Raw genomic sequence first — 12,486 nt, forward strand, 5'->3', positions numbered from 1 at the left:
TTGACAGCTATTTCACAGATCGAGAACCAATACTCCAAAAATGTATATGGAACCAAAAAAAGATCCCGAATAGCTGCAGCAATATTGAGAAAGAAGAACAAAGTTGGAGGGAATCACAATACCAGATAACAAATTATAATATAAAACCACTGTATTCAAAACAGCCTGGTACTGGCACAAGAACAGGCATATAGATCAATGCAACAGAACAGAGAATCCAAAAATTGACCCAAGCCATTATGCTCAATTAATATTTGACAAAGGAGGCAAGAGCATACATTGGAGCAAAGACAGTCTCTTCAATAAATGTTGTTGGGAACATTAGAGATACACTAAAAAAAAAAAAAAAAAGAAAGAAAGAAACTAGACCACCAACTTATACCACACACAAAAATACACTCAGATAAAAGACTTAAATGTAAGGTGTGAAACCATAAAAATCCTAAAAGAATCCATAGGCAGCAAAATCTCAGACATCTCACGTGGCAGTATGTTTACAGATACATCTCTTAGGGCAAAGGAAATTAAGGAGAAAATAAACAAATGGGACTACATAAAAATAAAAGCTTCTGCACAGCAAAAGAAACTATCAACAAAATGAAAAGGGAGCCCATATGGGAGAACATATTTGGCAATGATACATCTGATAAAGGCTTAATATCCAAAATATATAAAAAACTCATACAACTTAACAAAAGGAAGACAACCCAAAGAAAAAATGGGCTAAGGACTTAAATAGACACTTTTCCAAAAAAGGCCAAGAGACATATGCAAAAATGCTCAAAGTCACTGATCATCAGAGAGATGCAAAATGACAATGAGGTATCACCTCACACCTGTCAGAATGGCTACTATCAACAAATCAACAAATGACAAGTGCTGTCAAGGGTGTGCCCAGTACACTGCTGGTAGGAATGCAGAGTAGTGCAGCCATTATGTAAAACAGTATGGAGCTTCCTCAAAAAATTAAGTATGGAACTGCCATTTGACCTAGTGATCCCACTTCTAGGGAATATATCCTAAGAGAACCGAAACACCAATCAGAAAGAATGTATGCACCCCTGTGTTCTTAGCAGCTCAATTTACAATAGCTAAGATATGCAAACAGCCTAAGTGCCCATCAGTAGATGAGTGGATAAAAAAGCTGTGGGACATGTATACCATGGAATACTATCCTTTTAATAAAAGCCTAAGTGGTCGTCATGCTATGATGCACTCACGCCGTCACAAGATGGCTGTGCACACAGTGTGCACACAGGTGGGCGGGGCTGGACTTGACACTGCGTGCATGGCACAGAGCCTGCCTGGGAGTCCCGCCTCCTCCCAGTTGCGCCGGCCTGGGGGTCCCCCAGCTCCGCAAAGCAAGGCCTGCCTGGGGGTCCCCCAGCTCCGTGCAGCAAGGCCTGCCTGGAGGTCCCCCGGCTCAGCTTGGCCTGCCTGGGGGTTCGCCGGCTCCACGTGGCGAGGCCTGCCGGGGGGGGGGGGGGTGGTGGTGGTTCAGCCTCCTTTCGGCTCCGCGTGAGGCCTGCTTGGGGGTCCGATGAGACCTGCCTGGGGGTCCCCCCGCTCCACGTGGCAAGGCCTACCAGGGGGACTGGCGAGGCCTGCCTTGGGGTCCCCGTCTCTGCGCAGTGAGGCCTGCCTGGGGGTCCTGCCTCCATGCGGTGAGGCCTGCCTGCGTGACTGGCGAGGCCTGCCTGGGGGTCCCCTGGCTCCATGTGGTGAAGCCTGTCTGAGGGTCCCCCGGCTCCACAAGGCAAGGCTTGCCTGGGGATCCCCTGGCTCCTCGAGGCGAGGCTTGCCTGGGGGTCCTGCCTCCTCCCAGCTCTGACCTATCTCTTTGGGGCAATCTATCGAGGAGCCCCAGATGGGTGGGTGGGCCCTGGCCCTACCTCTTTGGGGTGATTGATCGCAGGGCTCCCGCACTGTGACAGGGCACAGGCCAGGCTGGGGGATCCCCCCTACCAAGTGCATGAATTTCGTGCACCGGGACTCTAGTCCTATATAATAAAAGCCTAATATGCTAAGTGTCTGGTCAGCCGTTCAACCAATCAAAGCTTAATATACTAATGATAAGCTAAAGCTGTTCAACTGCTCCCTATGACGTGCACTGACCACCAGGGGGCAGTCGACCAGTTGACCAGTCGCTATGATGTACACTGACCACCAGGGGGTAGACGCTCTGACCAGTAGGTTAGCTTGCTGCTGGGGTCCAGCCGATCGGGACTGAGCAAGACAGGACGGACATGCCCTGGAGCTCTCCCGTGGTCCCTCCCCGGCTGGCCAACCTCCCACATCCCTCCTCAGCCCCAATCATGCACTGGTGGGTTCCCTTGGCATGGCCTGTGCTCTCTCGCAATCCAGGACCTCTCCGGGGATGTTGGAGAGCTGGTTTCAGACCGATCCCACAAGCCAGGCTGAATTCATGTACCAGGCCTCTAGTGCAGCTATAAAAAAGAAGGATCTTTTACTCTTTCAGACAACACAGAGGGACCTGGAGAGCATCAAGGAATTAAAATCAGTCAGTCAAAGACAGGTATCACATGATTTCACTCATATATGGAATCTAATTAACAAAATAAAACTGATGAGCAGAGTGGATCCAGACACATGGAAACATGGAACAGAGAATGGAATCTTGGAGGGAAGGCAGGGGAGGGTGGGAGGTAATCAACCAAAGACCTTGTATGCATATATGCATAAGCCCATGGACACAGACAGTGGAGTGGTGAGGGCCTGGTGTGGGGGTGCGCTGAAGGGGGTCGATCGGTGAAAAAAGGGGACATATTACTTTCAACAGTAAAGATTAAAAAAAATAAATAAATAAATAAATAGATGGATAGTAGATCCACTTGCTGTGCAAGGAAATCCTGGAGATCCAGGAATAAGACAGAAGATCACAGTTCAATTTTTTAGGCTTGAAAGTGGAAATGTCAGGTAATCAATTATATTATAAAGACTGGCATTCAGAGGACAGGTCTAAGGAGAAAATACACTTGGGGTCAATATTGTTAATAATAGAATGAGTATAAAAATCCTTCAGCTAGTATTTAATGAGTTCCTACAGTATATATTTTAACTTATTTATTTTTTAAAAACTTTTTCAATTACAGTTTACATTCAATATTATGTTAGTATCAGTAATACAACATAGTTGTTAGATAATCACATACTTTACAAAGTGTTCCCTTTTGATATTTTCATTATCAAGGGGCACCATACATAATTATTCCAGTATATTTCCTACAGTGTACTTTACATTCCCATAAACTATTTTGTAACTACCAATGTGTACTTCTCAATCCCTTCACCTTTTTCACCCAGTCCCAACACTCCTCCCCTCTGCCAATACTTAATCTTTTCCCTGCACCTAGGGGTCTGTTTTGTTTGTTTGTTTATATTGTTCTTTAGATCCACACATAAGTGAAATCATATGGTATTTATCTTTCTCTGAATGACTTATTTCACTTAGCATAATACCTTCCAGCTCCATCAATGTTGTCACAAACTGTAGGATTTCATTTTTTTATGACTTTATTATTCATATTTTTTAATCATTTTCTTTTACTTCTTAAAGACCCTTTAACATTTCTTGTAACGCTGGCTTGGTGGTAATGAACTCCTGTAGCTTTTTCTTGTCTGGGAAGCTCTTTATCAGTTCTTCTATTCTAAATGATAGCTTTTCTGGATAATCTTGATTGTAGGGCCCTGCTTTTTATCACTTTGAATACTTCCTGTCAATCCCTTCTAGCATGCAAAGTTTCTGTTAAGAAATCAGCTGACAGTCTTCTTGGAGCTCCCTAAGTAGGTTACTAACTGCTTTTCTCTTGCTGCTTTCAAGATTCTCCCACTTTTTAAAATTTATCTTTATTGTTGCAAGTATTATAGCTGTCCCCTTTTTTGAGTTTCTTTATATTTAACCTTTGGCATTTAAAAAAAATAGTTTGATTTTTAGAGAGAGGAAAGGAGAGGGAGAGAACAGTATCAATGTGAGAGTGGAACATATATGGGCTGCCTCCTGCATTCCCCCACCAAGGATTGAGCCTGCAACCCGGGCATATGCCCTTGAACGGGAATCAAACTGGCAAATCTTCTGGTGCACAGGACAATGACCAACCAAGTCACACCAGCCAGGGTTAAGCTTTGGCATTTTATTTATGACGTTTCTTAGTGTAGGCCTCTTTGGGTTCATCTTGTTTGGGATACTCTGCATTAACTGAAGTTGTATGTTTATTTTCTTCACCAGGTTGGGGAAGTTTCTCTTGTTTTCTTTTTTTTAAAGGTTTTCAATTTCTGTCTTCTTCTGGCACTTCCATAATGCGATGGTTGGTACCCTGAAAGTTGTCCCAGAGGCTCCTAATACCATCATTTTTTTTCTGTTCTAGTTGGGTGTTTTCTGTCTGTTTCCTTATATTCCAAATTGTTCTCTCTTTCTCTCCCCCTCCATCCCTTCCACACTCTCTAAAAGTCAATAGAGAAAAAAAAATCAATGGGAAAATTATCTTCGGGTGAGGATTAACAAAACAAAACAATAAAAAAAAGGTCAAAAGAATATACTATGAATAAGGAAAAAAAGGTTAGTATTTCTTTTTATTTTATTATTTTTTGTTGTTAATCCTCATCTGAAGTTATTTTTCCACTTATTTTTAGAGAGAGTGGAAGGGAGAGGGAAAGACACAGAGAGAGAGAAAACATCAATGTGAGAGAGACACATGAATTTGTTGCCTCCTACACGCACCCTGACCAGGGCCAAGGATCGAGCCTGCAACCAAGGTACATGCCCCTGACCAGAATCAAACCCGGGACCCTTTAGTCTGCAGGCCAATGTTCTATCCACTGAGCCAAACCAGTTAAGGAAGTATTTGTTACATATTTAAGGTGCTTAAGGAAAAATACTAAAATTTTATGAAAAGTCAGTTTGGAGTATGAACTATAAAACTGTTCAACACTATTTACAAAATAGATAAAATTAGTTTAAAATTCAATTGTAGAAAACATTCTAGTTCCTACTCACTCATGTGTATTCATTATTACTGAAGGTATAACAACATAAGATTATAAAAACATTTAAAATACAATTTTACTTAATTTTTATTTACACTTTAGAATTTAAACAACAGCTGGGAATATCCTCTGTGGTGCAATGTAGTCTTTTTTTAAAATCTAAAACTTTAAACTTCAAGAAAGGCTATTAATGTTTTTTAAGGGCAAGCAACAAATGTGTTAGCTGAAAATAACCACCTTATTGATTGAATGTGACACATACTTGATTGTGTGAGCCTAGAGAGCCTCCCCACCTCTGTTTCTCCTCTGAGGGAGGAAGTCTTTGTGTACTTTTGTGCACCGGTTCCACTGAATTCATTACAATAGAGATGGACATTTGATATTCATAACGATCCAACATCTGAGCAATCTTCTTTCGAGACACACCGTGTTTATTCCTCCTAACAAAAAAGAAAAAGATTTTAATTCTTTTAAAAGAATTTATAAGCTTAGAGAGTAAGTTGTTTCAGAGTAAGAGTACCGACTCTAAATTATTTTTAGCAAATAAATACTAGAAGATACATCTCATTTACCTGCATTTTATACCAAAAAATTTATAATGGCTCTCTCAAAAAACTTTAACAGTATTTTTAAAAGGTTTAAAGATACCATAAATCAGAGCAAAATGTTAAATAGTTAAATCTTCATCACACAGAACTAACTACTGATTCACTGAACCGCTGAATTAAATCTCCCTTCTTTTAAAAAATAAAGGATTATGAGTCAGTTTTCTTTTTAATATATATTTTTAATTGATTTCAGAGAGAAAGGGAGAGGGAGAGAGAGAGAAATATCAACAATGATATAGAACTATTGATCAGCTACCTCCTGCACGTCCCACACTGGGGGTCAAGCCCACAAACTGGGCATGTGCCCCAACTGGGAATCGAACCATTACCTCCTGGCTCATAGGTTGACGCTCAACCAATGAGCGACACCGGTCAGGCAAGAGAGTCAGTTTTGAGAATTATAGAATTGAGTGGACTTGTAGGACTTACAAAAATCCATATAAAATATTTGTCACTTTTTAAAACTTATTTTAGAACATGTCCTACGTTTGTATTTTATAAACTTTTTTCTGTGAATTTACTTATGAAAAGAAGAAGAGGTTTAAAAATTATTCTTGACCCTCAAAGAACTTTTTACAACTTATTTTATCCTCACTGTTTTCCATAACTTGACTTGGACATGGCAAAACACACAGGAATGTATTACACATTTAATGTTATAGTTCTAGATTTACTAATTCATTTTTCCCAGAAAAAGGACACAGAAGGAATGTTTACTTTTCAAAACTATTGGTGCTCATCCTATATAATAGAGGTAATATGCAAATTGACCATCACTCCAACACACAAAGATGGCTGCCCCCATGTGGACACAAGAAGGCTGGCACAAGATGGCCAGCAGGGGAGGGCACTTGTGGGTGATCAGGCCAGCAGGAAAGAGCAGTAGGGGTGGACCAGGACTGCAAGGGAGGGCATTTGGAAGGACCAGGCCTGCAGGGGAGGACAGTTGGGAGGAACAAGGCCTGCAAGGGAGGGCATTTGGGGGAGATCAGACCTGCAGGGGAGGGCAGGTGGGGGGGACGAGGCCTGCAGGGGAGGGCAGTTGGGGGGGACCAGGCCTGCAGAGGACAGCAGTTGGGAGGGACAAGGCCTGCAGGGGAGGGCAGTTGGGAGGGACAAGGCCTGCAGGGGAGGTAAGTTGGGGCAACCAGGCCTGTAGGGGAGGGCAGTTGGGGGCGACCAGGGCAGCAGGGGAGGGCAGTTGGGGGAGACCAGGCCTGTAGGGGAGGGCAGTTGGGAGGAACAAGGCCTACAAGGGAGGGCAGGTGGGGGGGACCAGACCTGCAGGGGAGGGCAGTTGGGGGTGACCAGGCCGGGAGGTGAGGGCAGCTGGGGCAACCTGGCCTGCAGGGGAGGGCAGTTGGTGGGTGACCAGGCCTGCAGGGGAGGGCAGTTAGGGGCGACCAGGCTGGCAAGAGAGGGCAGTAAGGGGCGACCAGGCTGGCAGGCAGAAGCAGTTAGGGGCAATCAGGCAGGCAGGCAGGCAGGCGAGTGGTTGGGAGCCAGCAGTCTTGGATTGTGAGAGGGATACCAGATTGGAGAGGGTGCAGGCTGGGGTGAGGGACACAACACCCTAACCCCTGTGCACGAATTTCATGCACCAGGCCTCTAGTGTTAAAGATAAGAAGAGAAAGCAAAAGATAAGATAGAAGACTAAAAAAGAGACCTCAGGTTTAAAATTGGCAAGATAACCAATTTGATGATTCACTCAATTTTATACAAAAAAGCAAACTATACCAGACATCAGTTAAACTGATTTTAGTTTGTAAAATCAATTTATATTAAGATTTGTAATAAATTTCAACAGTCCCTTAAATGTAAACAAATTCTAATTGTATTTCATCAACTCATTTGTTGATGAACAAATATCTTTTTTATTTAAACTTCTCTTTTACCTGAGGTGCAATATACTCAGAGCAGGTAAATAATACCATATATTAGTAAATCTATCTATTTATTCATATATGAACACATGGCATATAAGTCAGAAAGGGAAAGTAAGGTAATCAAAGGAATAAAAGACAAGGGAGAAATAATTAAATTAGTTGGATACAACACAGAATAGCACTTTAAGCTGGAAGAGGGCAAACTGAGGTGTGAAAAATAAAAATGATTTAGCCCTAACCGGTTTGGCTCAGTGGATGGAGCGTCGGCCTGCGGACTGAAAGGTCCCAGGTTCAATTCCGGTCAAGGGCATGTACCTTGGTTGCGGGCACGTCCCCAGTAGGGAGTGTGCAGGAGGCAACTGATGGATATTTCTCTCTGATCAATGTTTCTAATTCTCTATCCCTCTCGCTTCCTCTCTGTAAAAAACCAATAAAATATATTTTAAAAAAATGATTTAAAAAAAGGGAGGTGTGCCCTAACCAGTTTGGCTTAGTGGATAAAGCACTGGCCTTTGGACTGAAGGGTCACAGGTTCAATTTGGTCAAAGGCATGTACCTTGGTTGCGGGGTCATCCCCAATTGGGGGTGTGCAGGAGGCAGCTGATCGATGTTTCTCTCTCATTGATGTTTCTAACTCTCTCTCCCTCTCCCTTTCTCTCTGTAAAAAATCAATAAAATATATTTTTTAAAAAAGGGGAGGTGATGGTTGCACAACTCTGTGAATATACTGCAAACCACTGAACTATACACTTTAAATAAGTAAATTTAAACTATGTGAATTTTATCTCAAAGTTCTTATCAAAAGGGAGGGAGGGGTGTGAAAGTGAAGAAAAAAAAGTCATAGTCAGGAAAACCAGCACTGTGAGGAGAAAGGGATAAAGGTCAACACAAACAGAAGAGCAGGGTTGAAAGTAATATAAGTCCACAATTCCTTAACACAAATTCTAAAACCTAAAATGCTCTGAAAACTCAGGTTTTTGTTCACTCATATAGCAGCAAAACATAACCAGACATGTACTCATTTTGTAGCCCAATCTTCTTTTTTTAAAAAAGTTTCTTTATTAAGGTATTACATATTTGTCCTTATTCCCCCATTACCGCCCACCTCCCATTCATGCCCACACCCCTGTTGTCTGTGTCCATTGATTAGGCTTACATGCATGCAAATAAGTCCTTTGGTTGATCTCACCCCTTAGCCCCACCCTCCCCTACCTTCCCTGAGGTTTGATGTTCTGATTGATGTTTCTCTGCCTCTGGATCTATTTTTGTTCATCAGTTTGTTGTTCATCATATTCCACAAATGAGTGAGATCATGTGATATTTATCTTTCTCTGCCTGGCTTATTTCACTTAGCATAATGCTCTCCGGCTCCATCCATGTTGTTGCAAATGGTAAGAACTCCTTTTTTACCACAGTGTAGTATTCCATTCTGTAGATGTACCACAGTTTTTTAATCCACTCATCTGCTGATGGGGACTTAGGCAGTTTCCAAATCTTAGCTATGGTGAATTGTGCTGCTATGAACATAGGGGTGCATATATCCTTACTGATTTGTGTTTCTAGTTTCTTGGGACATATTCCTAGAAGTGGGATCACTGGGTCAAATGGGAGTTCCATTTTTAGTTTTTTGAGGACATTCCATACTGTTTTCCACAGTGGCTGCACCAGTCTGCATTCCCACCAGCAGTGCAAAAGAGTTCCTTTTTCTCCGCATCCTCGCCAACATTTGTCATTTGTTGATTTGTTGATGATAGCCATTCTGACAGGTGTGAGATGGTACCGCATTGTTGTTTTGATTTGCATCTCTCTGATGATTAGTGTCTTTGAGCAGGTTTTCATATGTCTCTTGGCCTTCTGTCTTCTTTCAAAAAGTGTCTATTTAGATCAGTTGCCCGTTTTTTGATTGGGTTATCTTTTTTTTTTTTTAATATATTTTATTGATATTTTACAGAGAGGAAGGGAGAGGCATAGAGAGTTAGAAACATTGATGAGAGAGAAACATCGATCAGCTGACTCCTGCACACCCCCTACTGGGGACATGCCCGCAACCAAGGTACATGCCCTTGACCGGAATCGAACCTGGGACCTTTTAGTCCGCAGGCCGACGCTCTATCCACTGAGCCAAACCGGTTTCGGCAGGGTTATCTTCTTTTTGTTAAGCTGCATGAGTTCCCTGTAAATGTTGGAGATTAAACCCTTATCGTTGATATCATTGGCAAATATGTTCTCCCATGCAGTGGGCTTTCTTGTTGTTTTATTGATGGTCTCCTTTGCTGTGCAAAAAACTTTTTATTTTGATGTAGTCCCATTTGTTTATTTTCTCTTTAGTTTCCATCGCCCTAGGAGCAGTATCATTGAAGAAATTGCTTTGGCATATGTCAGAGATTTTTCTGCCTGTGGATTCCTCTAGTACTTTTATCTCTTCTTATTGTCTAATTGCAATGGCTAATATTTCCAGTACTATGTCGAACAGGAGTAGTGAGAGTGGGCATCCCTGTCTTGTTCCTGTTCTTGGGGGAAATGATTTTAGTTTTTGCCCATTGAGTATGACATTAGCTATGGGTTTATCATATATAGCTTTCATTATGTTGAAGTATGATCCTTCTATTCCCACCTTGTTGAGAGTTTTTATCAAGAAGGGGTGTTGGATTTTGTCAATGCTTTTTTTGCATCAATTGATATGACTGTGATTTTTAGCTCTCAATTTGTTTATGTGATGTATCACATTTATTAATTTGCGGATATTGTACCATCCTTGCATTCCTGGGATAAATCATACTTGGCCATGGTGTATGATCTTTCTGATGTAGTGCTGGATCCGATTTGCTAGAATTTTGTTGAGGATTTTGGTATCTATGTTCATGAGGGATATTGGCCTGTAATTCTCTTTCATTGTGTTATCTTTATCTGGTTTTGGTATTAGGGTGATGCTGGCTTCACAGAAGGAGCTTGGAAGTGTTCCTTCCTCTTGAATTTTTTGGAATAGTCTGAGGAGGATAGGTTTTAGTTTTTCCTTGAATGTTTGGTAAAACTTCCCTGTGAAGCCGTCTGGCCTGGGCTTTGTTTGCTGGAAGCATTTTGATGACTGCTTCAATTTCTTCCATAGTTATTGGCCTATTGAGATGTTTAGATTCTTCCTGAGTTTTGGAAGGTTATATTTTTCTAGGAAAATGTCCATTTCCTCCAGGTTGTCCAGTTTGTTGGAATAGAGTTGTTCATAGTATTTTTTAACAATCCTTTGTATTTCGGTGGGGTCTGTTGTTATTTCACCTGTTTCATTTCTGATTTTGTTTATTTGGGTCCTCTCTTTGCTTCTTTGTGAGCCTGGCTAGAGGTTCATCAATCTTGTTTATCCTTGCAAAGAACCAGCTCTTGGTTTTGTTGATCTTTTGTATTGTTTTTTTTTGGTTTCAATGTCGTTTATCTCCGCTCTGATCTTTCCTTCCTTCTGCTTACACTGGGCTTTTCTTGTTGCTCTCTTTCTAACTCTTTAGGTTGTAGGGTTAGGTAATTCATTACCATTGTTTCATGTTTTTTTGCAGTAGGCTTGTAGAGCTATGAACTTCTCTCTCCAGAGTGTTTTCGCTGTGCCCCATAGATTTTGGATTGTTGTGTTTTCATTGTCGTTTGTTGCCATGATGTTTTTTATTTCTTCTATGATCTCTCCGGTAACCCAGTCATTATTTAATAGCATGCTGTTTAGTCTCCATGTGTTTGATTTTTTTTTATTGTTTTTATTGTAGTCGATTTCCAGTTTTATTTCACTGTGATTTAAGATGCTTGATATGATTTCTATCTTCTTGATTTGAAGAGACTTTGCCTATGACCCAACATATTGTCTATCTTTGAAAATGACCCATGTGCACTTGAGAAGAATGTATATTCTGTGGCTCTGGGGTGAAATGTTCTGAAGATGTCAATTAATTCCATCTGGTCTAGTGAGCCATTTAAAATTGATGTTTCTTTGCTGATGTTTTTTTGTTTAGAGGATTTGTCCAATGGTGATAGTGGGGTATTAAAGTCTCCTACTATGATTGTATTGCTGTCAATCTCTCCTTTGTTATCCTCCACGAGTTTTTTTTATGTATTTAGGTGCTCCTGTATTGGGTGCGTATATGTTAACCAGAGTTATTTATTCTTGTTGGATTCCTCCCTTTAGTATTATGAAGTGGCCTTCCTTATCTCTTGTTATGTCCTTCACTTTGAGATCTAATTTGTCAGATATAAGTATTGCTACCCCAGCTTTTTTTTTTTTTTCATTTCCATTTGCTTGAAAAACCTTTTTCCATCCCTTCACCCTCAGTCTGTGTGCGTCTTTTTTTCTGAGGTGGGTTTCTTGTAGACAGCATATATATGGGTCGTGTTTTCTAATCCAATATGTTACCCTATGTCTTTTGATTGGGGCATTTAATCCATTTACATTTAAAGTTATTATTTATAGGTACTTGTCGCCATTTTTATTCTTTACCCCTGTGTTCCTTCTTCGCTTCCTATTTCTTTTTTTTTTTTTTTTTAACAGCAGACCCTTTAGCATTTCTTGCATCGCTGGTTTGGTGGTAATAAATTCCCTTAGTCCTTTTTTGTCTGTGAAGCTCCTGATTTTACCTTCAATTTTGATTGATAGCCTTGCTGGGTACAGTATTCTTGGATTCAGACCCCTCCTTTGCATGACTTTGTATATATTTCATTCCATTCCCTTCTGGCCTGATGAGTTTCTGTTGAGAAATCAGTTGCTAGTCTGATGGGCGTTCCTGTGTAGGTAACTTTCTGTCTCTCTCTGGCCGCTTTTAAGATTTTTACTTTGTCGTTGGTGTTTGCCAATTCTAATTATAATGTACCTTGGCGTCGGTCTTTTGGAGTTCATTTTGCTTGGGACTCTGTGAGCTTCTTGGATTTGTGTGGAGTTTTTCTTCCCTATATCAGGGAAATTTTCTGTCATTATTTTTTCAAACAGGTTTTCTATTCCTTGCTCAGTTTCCTCTACTTCT

The 12,486-nt window shown here is 41.1% G+C and overlaps 1 protein-coding gene across 5 annotated transcripts in view; it reads right to left on the reverse strand.

Moving 5' to 3' along the window:
• N4BP2L2 (NEDD4 binding protein 2 like 2) overlaps positions 1 to 12,486 on the reverse strand; it is a 128,925-nt gene that overhangs the window by 84,756 nt on the left and 31,683 nt on the right. For 4 of the 5 annotated variants that reach the window (XM_080662151.1, XM_080662152.1, XM_080662153.1 and 1 more), the window contains exon 6: positions 5,298 to 5,444. In XM_080662151.1, the coding sequence (XP_080518277.1) occupies positions 5,298 to 5,444 (147 nt within the window). Of the gene's footprint in view, positions 1 to 1,467; positions 5,445 to 12,486 lie in introns of those variants that run through there. The other variant, XM_080662154.1, reaches the window with a different exon arrangement.

Source organism: Plecotus auritus (genome assembly GCF_963455305.1).
Source record: "Plecotus auritus genome assembly, chromosome: 3".
NCBI lineage: Eukaryota > Metazoa > Chordata > Mammalia > Chiroptera > Vespertilionidae > Plecotus > Plecotus auritus.